The 22,047-nt window shown below is 43.7% G+C and overlaps 1 protein-coding gene across 5 annotated transcripts in view; it reads left to right on the forward strand.

Moving 5' to 3' along the window:
• Window positions 1-22,047, forward strand: part of VPS13D (vacuolar protein sorting 13 homolog D) — a 247,617-nt gene that overhangs the window by 181,379 nt on the left and 44,191 nt on the right. For all 5 annotated transcript variants that reach the window (XM_036858737.1, XM_036858753.1, XM_036858761.1 and 2 more), the window contains 2 exons: window positions 13,690-13,822; window positions 16,552-16,747. In XM_036858737.1, coding sequence (XP_036714632.1) covers window positions 13,690-13,822; window positions 16,552-16,747 — 329 coding nt within the window. The remainder of the gene's footprint in view (window positions 1-13,689; window positions 13,823-16,551; window positions 16,748-22,047) is intronic.

Below are 22,047 nucleotides of genomic sequence, written 5' to 3' on the forward strand. Positions count from 1 at the left end.
ACCATTGTATGTTTTGATCCCTGATTTGTGTTATTTGCTATAGGAACATGCCTTCAGGACCTTCATTTAATAGAAAAAGAGACAGTGACGCCGTATCTTTTAAGAGATATGGGCACAGAGGGAAGAAAATGGATGAATAATAACTTGAGTGGAAGGGAAAGTTAAAGGAAGGCATTTTTAAGATTGAGCAGATTCAATTGTATCTGTCATTCTGAGAAGAAGAAGCCAGAAAGACTGAAGATACAAGAGAAAAAAGGATTGATTGAGCGATATCCAAGACAGGGTCTTACAAGAGCACAGAGGAAGGGTCTAGCTTTAGGAAATAGCTCACTTATTCAATTTAAGGTGGGGGGGGGGTAAGGAAAGAGGTTTTTTTTCCCTTAGTGAAGTAGAATCTATCATTTCTGTGAAGTGGGACTGGGGTTAGGTGCTAGTGAGTTGCAAAAGAATGCAAAGCAAATCTTTATTTTGCTCTAACAGCGTTCCAGGCACTGCCTGGTGGTATGGTACGAAGATGACCAAACCTCCCTGGCTCCCTGTCACTGGAGCATGCACTTCAAGCCTTTCAGCATGCTGCAGCCCGTGTAGCCTTGTGAGAAAAACAGATACAGCATGTTTACATGACAGTCAGATACCCATACTAATAAAGCTACACTCAGAAGGAGTACAGCAGTGGTAACCCTGCAGGCTTGTATGCAGGGAGAGGCCATTCAAAGGCTGCGGAGACATCCGTGACGGCTGACCTGAAGTTGAAAAGTCATAGACCTGGAGCCATTCCTGCTTTGCAGGGGAACGATAAGAGTAGTAACTGATGGGGGTACGTCCCCGTAGTTAACTTTCTACCCACCTTTCTACTAGATGTTTCCATCTTGGGTAACAAAGGCCTTTCTTCCTAAATGCAGACCAATGCCTTTCATCTATTATTTTCTGCTCACGTGAATAGCAGCTATTTGCAATATATTATTGATTATCTGGGAAATAATTGAAATTTAAGATTTGGGTATCTTTTTGAGTTTAATTTTAATTTCATAAGCTGTGTCCTTAAACATTTTCTTGTAGAGTCAGACCTCTAAACCAGCACTCTCCAATTGAAATATAATGTGAGCCACACTTGTAATTTAAACTGTTCTAGAAGTCCCATTAAAAAAGTAAAAAGAAGCAGATGCAATTATTTTTAATATTTTTATTTAGCCCATTATATCCAAAATATTATCATTTCAACTTGTAATCAATATGTAAAAATAATTGAGATGTTTTACATTCTTTTTTTCATCTTAAGTCTTTGAATTCCAGTATGTATTTCATACTTAATACCATATCATAACTCGTACTGATCACATTGTAAGTGCTCAGTGGCCTCCTGTGGCATGTGGTCACCTTATTGGACAGTTCAGCTCTAAAGTAAGAAATGAAACTAAAGTCATATGATGTTAACTTGTAGCACGTGTTTGAAGAGAAGAGTTTCAAGTCCGTGTGGTGGACTCGATTATGTTAATATGCAAGCCCTCATTTCTCTCCACCTCTTTTTAGCCAGCTTCTTGTCCTTTTACTGAGGGGTTCATTTCTAAGATTCTCCTTGCTTTTAGTGGAGGAAAGAAGGTACTGAATGGAGAAAGGACCTTTATACAGTCTGCTTTTGTCTCCATCATTGCAATGAGAAGTTTTCTACAAGATTCTAATAAATAGCTGTCCAAATTACCTTTATTTTTTTCCTTAGGTTGTTTCTTTCTGTTTTTTCACTTTTCCTGCCTGAGTGGCAAAGTTTAGAAAACATTCTGGTTTTGATGTCTTTGAATATGGTGATATTTCAAATATAGGCATAATTTTAAAGAAGTTAATTTTTATTTTAAAGAGTGAATTCTGCCTTTGGTGGCATGTTTAGAAAACAAGTACCGTAAAAATTTTTTTTGATTATGGAAGAGTCATACATAGAGTATCATATAGTATATGTATACTTTAAAGAACTATCAAATGAATACCAGGACCTATCATTCAGCTTAAACTAGAATATTATATTAATAGAATAGAACATATTAGTACTTCTGAAGCCTCCCTGATCACGTTTCCTTCCTTCACTTCACACCCTGAGGTAATTACCTCTGTCCCAAATTTTGTGTTAATCACATCTTTTCTGTATGTAGTTTTACCTTATTTGTATGTGTCACCAAACAGCTTTGCCTGTTTTGAACTTACATACAAAATCAAACTGAATATATACTCTTGTGACCTTTTTATTTTAACTCGACGTTACGTTTTGGAGATCCATCCATGCTGATATGTGTGCCTGTAGCGCATTCATTTTCGTGGCTATATAGTATTCCATTGTATGGATGTGTCACAATTTATTGACTTTACTGTTAAGACATTTGGACTGTTCCAGTGTTTTGCTATTATGAACAGGGTTGCTGTTCACATTCTTGTTCATGTTTCCTGGAGCACGTGTGCAGAGTCTCTCCATTATATACTGAGGAGCAGAGTTACTGAGTCATAGAATATTTATTTGTCCCATCTTTGTGTCTTTTTTATTTTTCTTCTCAGACAGTACAAGGTCCTTATAACACTTTACCTCCATTAATGCTTTTTTTTCCCCCCTGGAAACATCTTTATTTCACCTATCTCTTTGAAAGACATTTTTACTGAATTTAGAATTCAGGATTGGCAAATTTCTTTCAGCCCCTGAATAATACCGTTCTGTGATGCTCCATTATTTCTGTTGGAACAGCTGCCAGTATTATTGCTGCTCTTCTGAAGGTGATATGTCTTTTATCCTGTGACTCTTTGTCTTTAGTTTTTAATGATGACGTGCCTAGATAGGGTTCTCCTGTTTAGGATTTGTCGAACGTCTTTAATTTGTAGAGATTTGGGGAAATTTTTGGCTTGTGTCCCTTCAGGTAGCACTTCTGCCGCTTTCTCACTCTTTCCTCCTGTGACTCCAATTAAATGGAAGTTGGACTTTTAAAACCATGTCCCGTGCGTCTCTTACGCTCTTGTTTTTCTTCATGCTTTGATCCGGATATTTTCTGCTGACTTACTCTCTAGCTCACTAATCCTTTTTGGTGCTCTGTCTGCTCTCCTGGTTTCATCCATCTATTAACATCTTAATTTGAGTTCTCTGCTAAAATTCTCCATCTTTCTATAAACTTTTTTGAACATTACTATCATTCTATTTTAAACTCTGTGTCTAATAACTCTAATGCCCAAATCCGTAGTAAGTCATCTTGTCTGGGTTTTTTTCTTAGTTTTCAGTCCTTTTTTTTGACTTCCATATCTGGTAGTTTTTATTGAATGCTGGGTGTTGTGTAAGAAATGTTTTAGAGGCTCTGCCTGATGTGATTTTTCTCTGGAGAGGATTTATATTTCTTCATCCTTCTCCTTTCAAGTGCCCAGTGCTTTGATTTCCCCTCATGTGCATTCCCCTGCAGAACTTATGTTCTGAGCTTTTCATTTGCAGTGAGGGGTATATAACAGCAAGGATTTTACAGAGGGACTTATATTTCAGTACAGATCAGAGCCTGATGCTCAAAGAGAAGAATGGTGGGGAAGGATGGTCAATGGACAGGAATGTGTGGGACGGGTAGAGACTATATCAGCCTTAACTCCTGAAGTTATAACAGAGATCCTTAAGGAAACCTCATCCTAAAGAATCAGTTCTGTTTCGGCAAGAAAATGGGTGAATCTTTTTTACAAACAAGGGTTAATTAGCTTTCTGCTAGGTTGAAAGTACAGTGAACCAGAGCTCCTATTTTTCTGTCTTTCTAGTAATTGAAGGTTTTCTGTTAAAAGCAACACAAGACATCAGAATAGGTCCATTAAGTCACCTTTGAAAGGGCAGCTTTTGAGTTAAGTGGATTGTGTTTTCTTCCTCATTCCAGGACTTGTTTTTTAGACCTGAAATCTGTTAACCTGGGAATGCCTAATTCAGCAGGATTTTAAAACACCAGATCTGCAGGAAGTAGATGGGTGTGAATTCTGAATGTTCTCTCCCAGGTCATCTTTTGTGGGGTTGAAGGATATTAAAGTTAGGAATGCCTACTAAAAGGCCACTAAGGAATCCAAGGGACATCCCAGGCAAATACCAGAGGTTTCTGAGGAGCCAAACTGCAGTTTTTAAATTTTAGTCCTTCTGAAGGGTGGGGACCTTTGAGTCTGTTTTTAAAAGAACCTTCTTGTGGCCTTTCTTTGAGCCTGGGATCAAGCCAGGTCTCAGGAGAAATGAGCTAGGACTCAAGTACCTTGGCGCTGAGCTGCCTCCATTCACACCCCAACCCCCCAGGAGAGGCTCACACTCCCTTGTTCTCCCAGGTGCTGAAGCCCAGTTCCCCATCTGCTGTCTTCTCCCTCTCGCATCCATCACGCTTGCTGCTGAACGACCTCCCTGACAAGTGAAGAGTTGGCCTTTGTATCTCTAGCTCCATCCCATCCACCCCCATATAGTGCGGTTAGTAGGAAGAAACAGCACCTTAGTGTCCACTGTGAACATTGTATTCGTCTCAGATTGGGGGAGGTGGGCTTGGGGAGGAGCAGAGCAGCAGCAGAGATGGAGAGGAGGGAAGTGAAGCCCGAGCTGGAGGAGCCCTTCTTACCCTAGGAGCACGGTTGGGCTTTGCTGATTCTCTCCCCACAGCCCTCTTAGCTTTCCCTCCCCCCATCGCCCACCCCCTTGTATGTGTGTCTCCACACGTCAGTTACTGACACACACAGCAGCCCATGCCAGAGCGACAACCTCTGTGCAGCTAGATTTGCTTGACCACATCAGCTCTGACGGAGTAAATCTCTTAGCTTTGGTGCTCCACCTCCTTCAGCAGATCCTTCTGTGAGAAGTGGGGTGGGCAGGCCTCTTCACAGGCAGGAACCCTTGCAGTCACGGGTCCCAGTCCCCACCCAGCATGGCTTCCGTCTTTCTCCCCAGCTGTAAGTGGTACCCGAGCACGGTGACCTGATGTGGTGTAACGTGATCCACGCGGTGGGCATCCACAGAGCCTCCTCTTTATCTGGGGCCTGTTTCAGATGTGAGAGTGAGAGCTTTGGGGAAAGGGGGAGATGGATTTTAGGCCGCATGGCCTAGGGCAAAGTGTGGCTGATGGAAAGGGGTGGGGTGTCTGAGTTGGGGTACTGATCAGGAAAGGGGACTGGAGGCTGACCCTCTTTCTTATCCAGGGATTTGCACATCATTTTTTGGAAACTTTTACCCTTCTGTCAGCTTCCTTCCTTTGTCGCCACCACTGCTTGGGAAAGGAAAGATGTCTACCTGGTGTCTCTATAAGATTTTCACGGGCATTCAGGAAGAAATTTTCCTTGGAGACAATAACAAAAGTCACAGTTGGGTTCTCTCCATAGATTATCCAGTATCAAATATATGTGGATACTTAGCGGCTTAGCAGGCTATTGTTGGAGATAATCACGGTCTTTCCAGTTTTGTTTTTTTTTTCCTTCTAGCTTTATTGAGATATACTTGACGTACAGCACTGTAAACATTTAAGGTGTACAGGATAATGATTTGACTTAAATATTACATCCATCATGAAATAGTTACCAAGTAAATTTGGTGAACATCCATCATCTCATAGAGATACAGAAGAAAAGAAAGGAAAAATATTTTTTCCTTGTGATGAGAACTCTTAGGATTTACTCTCAACTTTCATATATAACACACAACCATGCTAAATATATTAATCGTGTTGTACATTACATCGCTCGTACTTAACTTGTTTTATAACTGCAAGCTTGTACCTTTTTACCACCTTTGTCCACTTCCTCCTCTCCCCACCTCTGCCTCTGCTAACCACAAATCCGATCTCTTTTCCTGTAAGTTTGTTTGTTTGTTTGTTGAAGTGCAATTGACTTACAGTTCCTGGTACACAGCATAGGGATTTGATATTCCTGTGTATTTCAAAATGCTCACATTCACGTCTAGTTACCATCTGTCACCACACAAAGATATTACATTATCATTGACTACATTCCCCAAGCTGTACATTTTATTCCTGTGACTCATTTATTTTGTAACTGGAAGCTTGTACCTCTTAGTTTCCCTATCCTATTTCACTCATCCCCCACCCATGGTCTTTCCAGTTTCCTCTGTACAACTGGATAATAATAGAGTCCACTTCATAGGGTTGTTGTGAGGATTAAACTAATAAATGATTTCATAGATGCCAGATCCTTAGGACAATGCCTGATATGCAGTAAACATTGTTGGCCTGTGTTTACAATTCTAAAAGTTAGGCTATGGTCTTCAGCAGTTGGAAGCTCTCCTTTACCTATTCTGCTCATACTCACTTAAAACTTCACTTAGTTGAAGAAACTGGTTGGGTACAGATTTCTTTCTAAAAAAAAATCTCATCATGATATTTCAAACCCTTGAAACACACCTGACTTTTTCAGTAAGAAGCTCAGCTTGTACTGGTGCCTAGCATCTGTGATTGTCCTCTATGATGTCACCCTTCTCCTTTCTTCCCAAGCTTTTGGTATTAAAGAGAATATATCTATTCATTTGAAATACAAAGTACATTACAAGAATGAAGTCCTTGTGACTGGGAATGAGATAAGCTCGAGCTTCTTTTCTATTGTGAAATGTTCTGTTTCTGAATTTCTGCATTTTGAGAGTCTAGTCTATTTATAATTGACTTCTTTATGCTTTCCTTTGTTCCAGAATGGGCATAAGGTGACTCCTATATTACAGGATGAGACACGCAGGGTTCAGTTGGGGAGGAACAGGGAGTGGAGCTTGCATTAGAAGAAAGAATAAGATTTGCAGTAATAACCCTTGGCATTTACACATTGCTTTGTATTTTTGCCCCAAGTACTTTTAAAACTAAGGTCTCTTTGGATTAACCCAGCAACTCCATGGATAGCATCCTCCCTGTTTTACAGATGAAGACACTGATCCCTAAGGAGGGTGTGTGTTTTGCTCATGTCCATCCGGCTGACACTAGTGACAGAGTTGGGATCAGTGACAGAGTTCGGATCCTTGCTACCCAAAGCCTGTGTGGTTTCCTAGTGTTGAAATAATTTATCTGCCAAATCAGGCATTATGGTGTGACCACCTCGGAGAGATTTTTCCCACATCTCAGTCTGTCTCTCGCTTCAGTACTGAGGTGCGGGCCATTTATGCCTATTGAAAACCTTGTTGGCATGGCAGATGGAGGCCTCAAGGGGTGGGAAGGTTATTCCCCTTGGCTAGCACTAATTGTAGGGAAACCCACCTCTGGCTTCCCTCCGTGTGCTTCAGGGGGTTTTCAGCGGTAGATAAGTGGGTGCCTGGCTCCTCAGCACGATCCCCTTCCCCTTCTTGGGGGAAGCCTGCGACGAGGCCTGGCTGATCCAGAGCTAAAGCTGGGACACCATCCCGTCCGCAGCTGTGTTTAGACGTGCGTCCTGCCCACATGATCCTTTATAGTTGATGTAGAAAAAAAGGGAGGATTGGACTTGACAGACATGATACTTGTCTGTTGTCGAAAATCAGTCTTCCTGATGCTACCCGTGTGTATTCTGTTTATTTCTGTGCTTTAGCCTTCTAGCAAACTCTACCAATCCTTTTTAAAGGAAAAGCAAAATCCTATTATGAGAGTGCTTCAATCCACTCTGAGCTTCTAGATTAATCTGAAACAACATCTGAGTTCACAACTGGGTCAGGAAGAGCAAGAGAGACTTGCCAATTCAGCAGGCGTGTGTCTTGGGCTAGTTAAGAACCAGGCCAGCCTTGAGGTCTGCCTTTGTTGCTTTTATGTTCAGACCTTGTGTGCTGAGATAATTCTGGGTGGTTTTGGATAACTTTGTTTCTTAACTGGAAAGGAGTGTCTGTTGCCTGATAAGTGTTTACCCATGAAATAGCAACATGGTGTATGTCTTAGGGTAGGAGGGCTTTTAGATCTCCAGAGCTCTCTGCCCCCCCCCCCCAAAAAAAAAACCCAAGGTCATTGGTTTAGGCATGTTAGCTGGAATAGAATGCCAATCCTAGCTTTAAAATGTCTTTATTATTCTTATTCAGGGTCTCTTTTCTGGATTCCTTCCCCTTTCTCTTTTTGCCTTAAGGGCTATACATAATCATAACCAAGTAGAACTGAAAAAAGACAAACCTGCCCCACTTCTAGTGGATAGAGGTCTGGGGTCCAGAAATGCCTCTTTCTTGCCAAACCTCAACTTGTTCCATGCCTTTTTTTTTTTTTTTTTTTTTAAATGCCGGTCCCAGTCCCCGCTGCCCCTCCCACATTTGGCCGAGTGAGACTAGCTGTTTGGTTTGCCTGGTGTTGTGACAGATACCCACTACTTGTTGGATCACATTCTCCTTTAACTCTGCCCTGTTCACAAGTATCACAAAAGGGTTTTCAATGTTAAGGCAAAAACTCATACTCCAGCATCATTTTAACTGTGGCTGTTTTAGCAATATGAGAGAAGCGGTGAGGACCTTAGTTTTGAAGCGCCTTAGGTCTTACATGACTTAAAGGAGGTTTTCTACTAGTATTCTGGCAGAGTCAAAACAACTCTGCAGTTTAGCCTCCAGACTGCTTGTAAGAAACTTGTAAAAATTGATGACCTCCTGTGTGCCAGGCATTTTGCATTATCTCCTTAACCCTTCAAAGCAGCCCTTTAGACTGTTTTTCTCAGAACCAAACTGAGGTTCCAGGAAGTTAAGCAGCTTTCACCAGCTTGCACAGTAAGGACTTGACTCCTTTGCCCCTGCCTTTTGACTGTGTCATGGCGGCACCCCCAGAGTTCACGGCGCCCTTCCTTCAGGCACCATATAGCTGGGGTTCTGGGTTTCCACGTTCTAGCATAGCTTGTTGCAGGCCACGGCGGCTGAGACCTGCAGCCGTACAGCCTTACGCTGGACGAAGGACCCTCCCTCACACACAAACTCCTAATACTTCTCTACCTTTTCCTGTTCTGCGTGGGTCACATCGGCCCTGGTGACAAGGAAGATGCTGTCATCGGCAATAAGTCAGTGGAGCAAGGATACTAAAGAGGAAATTTCCATTAGGTAAATAACTGTGAAAGAAGAACCCCAGAGCAGGGGGAGAAATTCAAGCCCAGGCTTCTGTTACACTGGCCAAATATCTTTGGCATCCCATGCTTGCTGAATCTCCTAAAAGGGTCAGGAAAACTGATAGGACGAAACAGAGGGACACAGTGTAAATTTTTTCTCTTGCATCATTCCAGCATCTACTTGAATTTCAGTTTTATAAAATCAGCTGTTCTGAGCCCGGCCCCAAACCCAGGCTAATTTGCAGTGGCTCCATTTCTGTAGACAGCGGGGTTATTTTTGGAAGGTGGGGTATTGACACGTGGTGTGTGTCAGCTACACAGTAGAACGGGCATCTTGAAGTACTTCTGGGATTTTTACCCCCTTGCTGAAAATACGGCTTTATAGAAATTAATGACTTCGGGCTGTGGCCGGAATTCACGAGTGTGGCATGTGCTAAAGCGTCCTTCAGTGAAAGAAGGGGGGAAGTCACTGTTGTTTTTGCAAGGGTAATAGCAGGTTTTCTGAAGGACATCCTGTTCCTTAAGAACCTTTCATTTTAGCTAGGACAGTATTCACTTGCAGCCTTAAGTTTTTTGTGGACTTGAAATGGCTACCAAGTGAGCTATATTGACCTAAGTCCCTGTAAATGCTCCTTCTGGTGTTGAGGTGTAGCTTACACTGAGTGGAGTTACGAGTTATCTACAGATCACCCTCCAATTGCTAGCTCACGCTGTCTGCTCTGGTGCTTCGCTCCCCGACAGCTTCTGCTGTACCGGGGACACACCTGCCAGATGCTTTATGTGCTCACTGTCTCATTTAATCCTCACAACAACCCTGCGGAATCCGATTGTACCCATTTTGCATATGAAGAAATTGAAGTTTGGATAACTCAATACTGTTTTTCTTGAGTGCTTCGTGTATTAGGCTCTGTGCTAAGTGCTTTGCGCGTTTTATCTAATCCTTATGGCATCCTTGTAGATGGCTCTTATTCTCATTTGAAGATGGGGAAACAGAGGCTCACAGAGGCGAAGTTACTTGTCCATGATCTCGCAGCTATTAAATGTCACAGTCAGAATTTGAACTCACGTGTGAATGTCTTTCCCTTATGTCACTTACCTACCTTCTTGGAGGAGAGAGGCAGAAACCACTTGTGATTTATGCTTCTCCTTCACAAGCCTGGGGCGCAGTAGGGTTCCGTACATGTTTGACTGATTAGTTGTTTGGGTGCAGAGCTGGATTGGACTTGCTCGTATCCTGATGATTTTCAGCTTTCCCTCCAGTGCCTCTGGGATTGGTTTTCCTTTGTTTGAGTATCTGCCCCCAGGCTTCATTTCCCATTTGGAGCATCTGCTATGAAAAAGTTACAGCCTGAGTTCGATTTTCAATGCATATGGCTTTTCTTTTTAAAATGCAGAGGCAGAACTGGGGTGGGTGGTGAAGGATGTCCTGCACCAGCGACTCCCACATGATGTTGTAGCTCTCATGGGCATCTGTGCTCTGTTTGGATGATCATTTTCAAAGTCAAGGACATGTGTGAAACAACACTTCCAGCCTCAGAGAAGACCAGTTCCAGAGGGCACCCATAAAGAGTGCTTACTGGAATCACCTCCCTCTACAGCCCATGTGTTCTCACCCTTTGAGGGAGAAATAAGATACGGGGTGTGATTTACTTTCCCACTGAGGTGGGGAATGAGAGATGGAATTAAGGATGACTAAGTGCTCCCACAGTGAGAGAAGGCCACAAGCTTTGTGGTGCCCTGGATTCAATACTCAGAAGCCCAGTGGACTGGCCTGAAGCCCAGCCTCTGACCCTTCATCTGGCTGGCTTCGGTTTAGTTCCTATAAAATGTCTCTCCCTGTAAAATCTTATTAACCTCTCATCAGTATGGGTTTGGTCGGATCATGGATTTTCTACATCATTGCAAGTTTTCTGAGTTCTCAACGTCACATTTCTAGGGGTGAAGACTTTTGTAGTCATTTCCTGTTAATACAATATCTTTGTACCCTTTACTTCCACTCACAAGTGACAAAAGACAAGCCCAGTTGGCTTTCACAGTAATATTTTAATAGATAGAGAGGTGGTAATTCAAATGGAATCCCTAGAGTAAGCGGAGTAGGTGTGGGCACCTTTCCATGGCAGTGGTGAGGCCCCTGAGAAGCACATGGAAGAATCCAGCATTTAGAGGGACGAGTGATCTCTTAGGTCATCTTATCCCATCTTCCTGAGGTCAGTGTGGTGTTTTTGCACAGAGAACACGCAAGACCGGTTGGTGCTGGGGTGCCAGGGCTGCTGCAACAGAATCAAGTGGCAGTTAAGCTTCGTCATAGGCTCCCTCATAGACCTTGGATATTAAACTTGTTTTATTGATGGACAGGGGTCAGTTATAGGAAAGGGGTTGGTACTGTGCAGTTTGCCTGGATTATTCCCCCATATTCTCTTAGGGGGGAAAAGTATTATGAGGTTTTTAACTTCTTCCTAGTCGGCTGCCAGGTAAACAGGACCTTAATTTAATATCCTTTCCAGGGAGATCTCTCTTCTGCAGGAAGGTAAGAGTTGAACCGCCCTCTCACCTTTTCTGTGATATCAGGGAGAGGCATTTTTGTCCACACCCTAAATGAGGACCACTGGCAACCTACATAATTCCAGAACATAGCAGCAACTCTTTCCAAAACAAGGGTCACATTTTTCTCTCCTCACTTGATTCCCAAGTGCGTGCACTTTGTGTTCCAGGTTCTTGTTGTAGCTGTTTCATGTATGGAATTGTTATCTTCCTAACGAGACTGTCATTTTTGAGAATAGGTCCAAGGCTGCTATTCATTTGTATCCTCAGCAGTACCTAAATCTGTGCTGGGCCCAGAGTAAGTGCTTAATAAAGACATTCTAACTTGGATCATAGATCACAAACTGTCAGAGCTGGAAAGGATTTTGGAAACCACCAAGTCCAACACTCTAATTTTATAAATGGTACCACTCCAAAAATTCACTTTGGAGGCTGGTGTTTATCTGCTGGAAAGAGAGGGTTTTTGTTTTGTTTTGTTTTGTTTTGTTTATGTTAAAGCCTAGTGCAAATGACCATAAATCTAAACCTTTGAAAGGCTTTCTTCAAATGGTGCAGGATGTTCCTCCTTGGACTCGTAGCTGACTAATAACAACAGTAAGAATGCTAACTAGATTCCATACCCTGAGCCGCTGTCACTGATTCTTTTAGCCACATGACAGTGTCAGGACGATCTCCATTCTCCAGATGCCGAGAGGGGGGTGCTGCGGTCGGGCACCTGGCTCAGGGTCACGTGGCCACCGGAATGGTTGAGACTAGAATCTGGTTTGGCCAGACCCCCAAGCTCGTGGCCCACAGGGCCTCTCAAGTGGGATCCCCCACTTAATACAGAATCCCATGGTGTCTCCATCCTAAAGGAAAGTGTAAAATCACTTTTCATTAACTTCAGTTCTCTAATTAAACAGGGAGTGACAGGGAAGGTTAGGCCAAAAGCAAGTAATGATAAGGATTGCATCTCCAGAAAGGTCCGTGATCACTGCCCGAGATCATAAAAGCTTTTGGTCAGAGGGAAAGGAATGAGAGCTCCCAAGTCTTGCTCCAGGAACCGTTGCTTTACATGGAACTGCTGTTTCTTCCCCTAGTCTCTCTTCTGTGCCCAGAACTCACCTTCCCTCGTCTCTCGTGTCAGAAGCCTCAGGACTGATGGCTTTCAGGGCAGGTCTGTGTGCCCCTCCTTGCCAAAGCAGAACGAAATAGCCTTGTGCTGGCCAGGCTGCCAGTGTACCGGGTCCTCACGGCAGGCTGTTTGCCTGGAGTCTTTCCTCTGAGCTTTGTATCTAAATAACATTCCTGTGAGTTTTCTAAAAGGTTAGTCCTGGGTCATTGGCACTTAAACGACTTGTTTTGGTAGATCCTTCTCGAGAAGGTTAATTACATATTTGATATCCTTCCCTTTTTATGTCTGAATGATGAGGATAAGTACCCTGTGGTTTATTAACTGTCACTTTAAACCTTTTCAAATTGTCTTGTGACAAAACAGAGTTTTATGTCCTTTTTATCCAGCTTTGATGGATGAGACAGCTTCTCTGGTTAAAGTATGCCAGGATAAATAAAATCTCTCTCTGATTCGTGGGGGAGGATTTTGCATTTGAAGTCATGAGTTCAAGTCTGCCACTTTGTATGAAAGGTAACCTAACCTGTTAACCTTTCCATAGACTTTGTTTTTCTTTTGACAAGCGGAGCTGGGCGCCTAGGCACTTGGTAACTGTTGAATAAGTGAAAGAAAAGGCATCTCAAAATGTGGATGCCAAATCCTGAAGCAACAGTTGGCCACATTTCTATTTTGAATCCCACTAATTCTTAAGGCAAAGAGCCTCTGTCCTTACCGTTATAGAATCCCAAAGCTCACCTCTCCTCCCCCAGGCCATTTTGTTATACCTTTAATTTTTCAGTAAGTTTGCAATAGGACTGTGAAAGGTAAATGTCATTATGGACTTTTAGTAGTTGTTTGCAAACCTTGTGTCCACCTGTGTAAATGTCCCACAATTCGTTATGTGTCCAGTGCTTGAAAACCACTCTTCCGGGACACACAGTATATGTAATTCAGCAATTAATCTCTCTGTCATTCAGTATTTACTGACTCCCGGCTAAGAGCAAGGGAAGGTATTTATTTAAAATAATTAAAACAGTAAAAAGTCTTTTCCTTCTGTTTTGTATTCCTTCCAGTTTGCGGGGACGTTGTCAGATGGCTTAGGGAAGACGATGGACAATCGCCATCAGTCGGAGCGGGAGTACATCAGATACCACGCGGCCACGAGTGGCGAACACCTTGTAGCTGGCATCCACGGCCTGGCTCACGGTGAGTCCTGTGATATCAGGCCGCGGAAGAGTGGCTCTTCTGCCCCAGTTCCTCGGAGGTGCCCTTTGCCCATCCAATTGCAAGAGGAAACCCTAGCTTGGTATCTGGGTGTGCCTGAAAGCCCTCCAAGCTCTCTTGTTCTATCCTCCCTGGGTTGAAAGGTTACAGCCAGTGAGAACTCTTCATTCATTTTCAAAATGTTGTGCACATTGCAGTTCCTTCCTGTCCTCTGGCTTCTGTCCCCAAAGTGTCCTAAGGTGTAAAGATCGGAACTCCTTTTTAGAATATAGGACTGCTGCTTCCAGACTTGCCTTCTGGTTACGGATTATTCCTTCCAGAGAAAGCAAAATGTGAAACTGGCTGCCAGGTTTGTGGCCCAGACGTTTTTGAGTCTTGTATAAATGCACATTCACAGGGATTATGAATCCTTGTGCCGAAGAGATGTAGGAGATGGCATGAGTGTGTTAAGTCTCTGAATTTGTTTGAATTCTGATTTTTAATGTTTCAGTCTGACTCATTTGCCTTTTGTTGCATCAACAACTTCTCAGCATGGCGTTGAAGGCCCCTAGGAAAGTAAACCCAGCCAGCTCTTCCCTCCACTGTCCCCCAGCCACACTATATTTCAGCCACCCAGAGCCACGTCCTGCTCCCCAGACATGCCTCCAAGTCCTTGATCACTCATGTTTCTTCTGCCCTCCCCTCCTCTGCCTCACTTCCTTGCCTTTCATAATCCTACTCCACCTGCAAGCCCCAACTCAGATGACGTTTGCCCAGCTCCACTGTCCGCAGTTAGAATCGATGATGATTCGAGCACACAAGGCAGTCTGGGTTGTGTATGTAGCCAGCTCTGTGTGTCTTGCTTTCCTGATGGGCTGCGAGGGCCAGGAGAGCATAAAGACCACCTCTAGTCATGTTTGTACTTGGGCAGAGCCTCACGTGATGCCTGGCGTATAGCTCATGCTTAGTAATGGTTGTAAACTGAACTGTTGGTACCAGATTCTTAGGAATAGTCTGAAGCTATCAGAAGTTATATCAAGGTTAATCAAGTCTTGATTGTCTGCATTTGGAGGAAAAAAGAAGGAATAGACATAATAAAAAATCATGTTTTTCTTAGTTTTTGTTTATCAAGTTTCCTAATGGTGAGGATTGGATCAGAATACCTCTGCTTTTCCTCCGCCTGCCCAGCTGGAAAGCGAGCAGCCCCCAAGGAGACATCAAGCTAGAAGTAAAATTTGGCTGAAATTGATCTGTTTATGGACTTTAAAAGTTGATTGTTGGGCAGTCATTTGGGGTTAAAGATTTAATCATTCTTTCTAGTAACTGTAATTCAGAGGACTGTTTTGGTTTTGTTTTTTTAATGAGTATAAAGTGCTCTGCTGTGTGTACTTGTCTTTATCTGTCCAGCATCCTTGTGGTGCGCAGAGAGAGCATGGCTGTCCTGACTTTTTAGATGGACGTGCCAGTGTGCCGAGAAAATGAGTGATTGGCTCAAGGCTGTAAAATCCCTTCCAACCAAGGATCCTTCCGATAATATGTACAACACCTCCAGGAGCCAGTTAGGCCATTCTAAGACCAAGAACCAGTGGCCTCATCCAAGGAGGACCCATTAAGCTCTGGGATATATGAAAGCAGTAGCCTAGAGTGAGATCCTTCCTTCAGGATGAAAAAAAACCCTTAAAAGATAACAAGAACCAGAAGCAATTGAATCTCCTTGGTTTAAAAACTGGGAGTCAATGCTCCGTTCTCCCTGTAGGCCCTGCTTGACCCAGGTTTAGTAATGTTCTGTCTCTGTCATGAGCTTTGTTCAAAAGTTTGGGAAAGGCATATTGCCTCACTGGAGCAAATGGGCCCAGGATGCAAAAGAAATGTTGTGAATTGTTAGTACATTCTCACCCAAGGAATTTCCTTTACCAATTTGTCTCACTAGAGCTGAAGCGTCTAGAGAGTCCTCATACCCCCACTGTCAAAGGGTAAACACCCTGTGAGTGTCCCTGGCACAAATCCTGGAAATGCTTCTTCCCTGCAATGCCTGTGTCCTCTCCAGCCTTTGCCAACTTCTGGCCACTTTTGAGGCTCTTTAAGGTCACTGTTGTCAACTTTCAAAATGTTTGGAATGTCTTTTTGACTTAGGTTGGTCTTTTGAACTGGCTGCATTGAGGGTCCCTGCTGGCTTTGGCAGCTTTGGGGGTGCCCTTCATCAAGGCTTCACCCTTTACTCTGATCGCCTGCACCTGTTCAGCAAAGTGTGCAGTAGCTTTACCCCATTTCAGACATTCGGTGGTGTTTACCAGTCACACAGTATTCTTTGAAAACTGAGGATTTATATTTAGTCATCTCTCCACCTTATGTTTTATGGGATCCCAACTTTCCCCAAGGGCCCTATTTGCTAGTCTGTTGATTTAATCCTGCCTCTCTTGATTGCCCATATGCTATTCAAGCTCTGGAATTAAAAAGTAGTCACTGTTAACCTCTTAGCTTTTCTTTGATTCTTTTAAAAGTGAAACGCGCTTTACTTCTGACCAATATGTGATGTATATTCTCTGACTCTAAACTCAGTGGGCAGGTCTGCTGCCTCCCCATCTTGAGTTGGCCTGCCTGTGGCCTATCAAGAGATTGACATTATGCCCCTAAGTTTACCTTGCCAGGTGCATGGAATTGAGGGGTTTGTCTTTAAATGCTTTTGCTTTTGTCCTTGGCCAGCTTACAATAGCCCTTGTCTTTTCTGCTAGGTATCATCGGTGGACTGACCAGTGTTATAACCTCAACGGTGGAAGGTGTGAAAACAGAAGGGGGTGTCAGCGGTTTCATATCTGGCCTTGGGAAGGGGCTTGTTGGCACTGTAACCAAGCCAGTGGCAGGCGCCCTGGACTTTGCATCAGAAACAGCCCAGGCGGTGAGAGACACAGCCACACTTAGTGGCCCCAGGTCAGTGGTTGTCGGAGGAGTGGCTGGTGCAGTTTCCAGCCCGGGTCTCCTGCCTCTCCTGAGCCATGCTGATATGTTGAATCCTATACTCTTTCTGCCTTAATGATGTGATTTCTAAAAATTTGAATACATGTAACTAAAATTTCTGACCTGCCTAATACAGAGGCATGAAAAGGAGGCACAAAAATCTGGCATGAATTTTTCCAGATCTAGATTTATATCTGTATCTATCTTATCTATATCTATATCTGCATGTACTGGATATGTGTGTGTGTGTGTGTGATGTTTTTTTTTCATTAGAGGAGTCAGAAATACGATTGGATCCTTACACACGTCCCCTGTTCACCAAACTAACTAGACCCCTACATGCCCATTAAGAATACTCTCAGGCCATAGGCTGTGTCTTGCTCCGAGGCCCCATGGCGTGGTTTGAGAATCCCTGCAACTGCGGTTCACCACATGGGTCTGTCCCTTCTTAGTTCTCCTTCCACTTGAAAGTGCCAGCCAGTTGCCCAACCTCATAAAGAAACTCCCCAAGGAAGTTGGCAGTTCTTCTGTGGGATGCTGTCTTGCCTTGATACCAGCTGAGACAGGAAATCAGTGACAGCCCATATGGCTCCAGATCTCATAGAATCCACAACTTTAACTTCGCTCTTTGTGTTAGTGGCCTATTTTAGCCTCCCTTCTTCAGAGTGACTAATTGGGGATCTTATCAACAAAGGGTATAATGAATGTTACAGTTCCCAGCCAAGCTGGACTCCACTTAAGCCCAGAAGGATTTCTCTGCTGCCTGGTGAACGGATATTCCCCGAGTGAATCAGTGTGCCCTTTTAGAACGCCTAGGGCCTGGGCCATGTCCACACCCTGTCGCTCCCTCAAATAGGATTTGAAGTGAAATCGTCCCCAATTAAAATGAATCCATTTTCTGTCACCAGGAAACCTTACTGATGACACATTACTGCACTAGGGGAAATGCTTAAGATTGTAGACTGGGACCGCGTAATATGTTCTGCCAGAATGTCTTCCATCTGGAAGCAGCTGCTTTTTTTAAAAAAGGATCTGTAGAGTTAACTTTAGTTAATTTTACATTCTCTTCTCAGACACAGAGCTGAAATAATCCTTGAGTATATCTTGAAGCATTTATGGAGTTGGGAAGAGAGGCAGGAGGGAGCCTTTAAAAGTATTTCCAGTTAGTTTTTCCATGTCTGCTCAAAGCCCAAGAAGTCTGCCGCACGTATTTTGTTAGGACAGTAAGACCTAATGAAGCATGAGTAAAGCGGAAGGCCCCTAAGAATTCCAGAAGATCCATCCTCATCCTTAAAATCCGAGAGTGGTCAAGGGACTGAGTGAGTTGTTTCCAAAAGGGTCTGAGGCCTATGTGTTAAATTGAGAAATATTATTATTTTGTGCTGTAAACTTGAATAATGTTGACCAGAAAGAAATCACTTGCATTTTATACACTGTCAGTTTGGAAATCTTGATAAAGTTTTGCATATTTTTTAGGGCACAAAATGGTTGCTGCAGAAAGGTGGTGGTGTCATTTTTACCAGTTGTCTGGCTTTGCTGTAGAAGGTTCTGTTTAGTGTCAGTCAGTGTATATCTGTCACTCATTCATTTTTCAGTTAGTAAATATTGATTGAAAATTGCCTAAGAACTCAGGGTTGGGAATATAGCAGAAAGCAAGGCTGTCCCTAGTCTCAAAGGACTTACAGTCAAGCGGGGCAGCACACATAAAACAAATAATCATATAAATAATAATTTGCTAAAATTGCGATAAATGACACAGGAGATTTACAGAGTGCTGTGAGACTGTATAATTGTAGAAGGTTTGCTAACGTGGGGTCAGTGGGGTCAAGGAAGGCTTTTCTAGGGAAGTGATATTTGAGATGAAGCCTGAAGTAGAAGTATGACTTGGCCAGGTGAAGAGAAGAAAGAATCACCTTCCAGGTAAAGGGCTGCGGGGAAGCTATGCAGCTTGTCTCAAAGCGACCAGCAGTGGGCCGTCTAACTGAATTGCCCAGAGCGGCTGTCTTCTAGTCACTCACTCCTGCTAGAAACAAAAGCTCTAGTGACGAGCGAGGAGCAGCCGGGTGGCCACGGGCCTACAGACACGGAAGCTCAAAGCGGGGGGCGTTAAGCTGCTGCCTCTCCTCTCTGTCCCTGGAGGAGCCAGCAGTGGGAGAGCCAAGGCTGCAGTTACCACGTGCTAGACCTGTGAACTGAGGGCCTCAGAGAAGCTTGGCCCTTCACCCTTCATTGCACTGAAAAGGCACTACAGATTCTTCGGAAACTCTTTAAGCAATTTCCCTTAGTCCATTCGTCTAGATCCAAAAGTAGGGTTATTAACGAGGAGCCAAGCACTAGAGAGAAAGGAACACTTGACCCCGAAAACAATAGCACTCGGTCCCAACCCCCTTACTTATGAGCTTTGGGCCCTTGGTCAAGCCTCCTAGCCTTTCGAAGCCTCAGTTTTTTCCTCTATGAACTGGGATAAATATACCTGTTTATTTATTCTATCTCTCAGAGGTTTGAAGCCCAACCAGAGTTATTTTAATGTGGATGCTATAAAGAACTATAAAATGCTGGGTGATATTATTTTTGAAGTCACATTAAAGGAGCAGAGAGATTTTTGCAGGTGGAGAAATGTTGCAGCGCCTTAAGGGTTTGTTCTGATGACACTGTGATCTCTTAGGAACATACTAGCTCTACCAAGGGATAAATCACCCTGATTTCTTGGAAGTGAGTTGTAACCATCTCCAACCATCCCTGTTGATTGAACAGGATCCAGGGGTGTTACTCAGGGTTTTTCCCCACTGTTTAGACAACAGGGACTAACAAATGATTTGAAGGGATTAGAAGTGAGATTCTGACCGAGGGCTGACCTGAGCCCAGGGACTGAGCCAGCGGTAGAACCCAGGAGTCCTAGGGCTCTGCCTCTGAGTCTGCTCTTGGAATGAGACTTTCTGCTTCCTTTGTAACATTTCATCCAAGTGAGGGCTTAGAGCTTAGCATCTATGTTTTAACTGACCCAAATTTTAAGCAGATGATGGCAAAGTAAGCCATAAAACTGTGGAAGACTATTCCTTCCAGTAATCCATCTGAAAAGTGGCCTTACAGGAAATATTGGCTCCTTTTTGTGTTTATTTGAACATGATTTTATTTATAGGGAACCCCCCCCCCCCGACTTGAGTTCTTTTAGATTAAAATACTTCCAAGTTCCTCTCCTTGTTGGAGTGTGCAGGCGTTCCAAGAAGACAGCCACCTACCTTTTCCCTGAAATTTCCATGCGATCTAACAGTTCTTGGGAAGGCAGGTGGGGGTGGGGGAGCGGAGAGGGTGGAGCACAGCAGAGCCTTTGGCCTCAGCATGAATGCTGTGGACCCGTATCCCCTGCTGCATGTGTTAACTGTACAAGTATGTGTGGTTTGGAGCTGAAGGAAGAAGCCTTTTCCAAGGCAACGTTCTGCTGGCTCAGGTTGCATCTTCTCGTCTCCGTGTGTTGAGCCACATTTGTCTGTTCCCAAGTACAGTTTATGAAAATGGCACCGATGCAGCCACACTTGTGGTGCCATTGAAGTCATGTAGACAAGCCCGCCACCCTTCAGGAGACCAGGACAAAGCAGGGCACCCGCTGGGCTGCATGTCCAATTCTCTGCGTGTGTGGTGGTATTTGCTGGTAGCGTTTAAAAAGATACTTGGGTAGAAAGCCTCAGAGACCCAGGAGCAGCAAAAACACCATGGGAAAGAAAGAGGGGTCTGACCCTGAGCTATTTATTTGCTTGTTTATTTCTCTGAGTACCATATGCCGTACACTTGGGGTCGCATGACATTTCGAGAAAGTAGCAGATGAAGATTTATGAAGCTGGGCCCCTGGGGTTTCCTCCAAAATATTTCTTCACCTTTTTCGTCAAGACCCAGAACAGAGGGGAGAAGAGGGAGTTGGCAGAACTTGAAATATTTAAGCTAATTTAGCAAAGCTCAGGAGTGTTGGGGTTTATCTCATTATTTAAGTTAGATAAGGAGGAAGGGGGAATCTGAAGGATAATGATAGATCATTGTTTAAGAACATAGCCATCAGGACTCCGCTAATGTTCTGGAATCCCGGGACCCTTGTATTGTGCACGTAGATGTAAATTCCAGTTGCTCTGAGAGCTTTTGAGTAACCATTTGGTTGATTTCACAGAAAAGATTTATGATGGGCATATTTGACTTCTTCAGTGCAGATACTCCCAAGACACCACCCAAAATCTGTTAGAGACTTTCCACTGATGGCCTCTTAGATGTGAAATTGAAATGGATTTTTTTCAGGAAAAACCCTTTTTGTTAGTGTTTGCATCTTACCCATGACTCTCCAGGATAAAAGGTCATCAGAGCCTAAGTGCTGTCAGGTTGGACAGGTGAGAAGAAAATCAGCAAAGGGCGTTTAGGGAATGGTTCTCCTGCTCTTCCGTTCTAGTCTGGCAGCACTGCTCTGAGAGCAGCTGCTTGCCCTTCTTGGTATCATACATAACACATCAAGCAGAACTGGCTTGAATTAAGCCTTTAGGGAACTTCCAAAGGTAAAAATCGAATAAAAATGTAAATGTTTCTTAGGATATAGCAGAGCTCTCATTTTTCCCACCGGTGTCTCCTTCTGAGGCAGGGCACGGTAGACCAACGCCCCATGGATCCGGAGGCAGAACCAGTCCAACATTTCCTGGGAAGTTTCTGTTTCATCTTAAAACTGTAAATGAACTTAACAGTTTATCCCATGTTTGTTTTAATAGGGTAATATTTTTAATTGCTACCCAGTAAAATTAACCATTCGGGAAGATATACCATGTCATCCTGTAGCTACTGCCTCCTGCTCATTTAAGAAGTACAAGATACCCCTTCCAGATGAGTTCTGTAGACCCTCATAACATCGATATAAAGCCGTGGTTATTGGTCTGGGTGAAAAGCAAGAGCCTAGTACAGGTTTGACCCTGAGGCTCTGTTTCTTATCTTCGGGCGCATCTGTCTGCTGGCTTGGTAACCATCTGCTGAGGCCATGTTGACATGTCAGTTTTATCATGGGAAGGAACTCGATTTCAGTGAAACTCAAAAAGTACCGTTGCATCCGGCTGAAGGGAAGGGACTGTTCATATCTCTCCTGTTATCCAAAAGCGGCCCCTTGGCTCTAGGGACAGCCCCTTTGTCTGTCTTCTTCTCACCCTTGGGTGTGAGGTGAGAGCCCTGTGTTCTCACTTTCCGATCTTGCCACACCAGGCCTTTCCCAAGAATGCTTGAAGGTAGATGGATCCTCCTCTCACTCCTCCTGA

This window comes from Balaenoptera musculus, chromosome 1 (assembly GCF_009873245.2).
Source record: "Balaenoptera musculus isolate JJ_BM4_2016_0621 chromosome 1, mBalMus1.pri.v3, whole genome shotgun sequence".
NCBI lineage: Eukaryota > Metazoa > Chordata > Mammalia > Artiodactyla > Balaenopteridae > Balaenoptera > Balaenoptera musculus.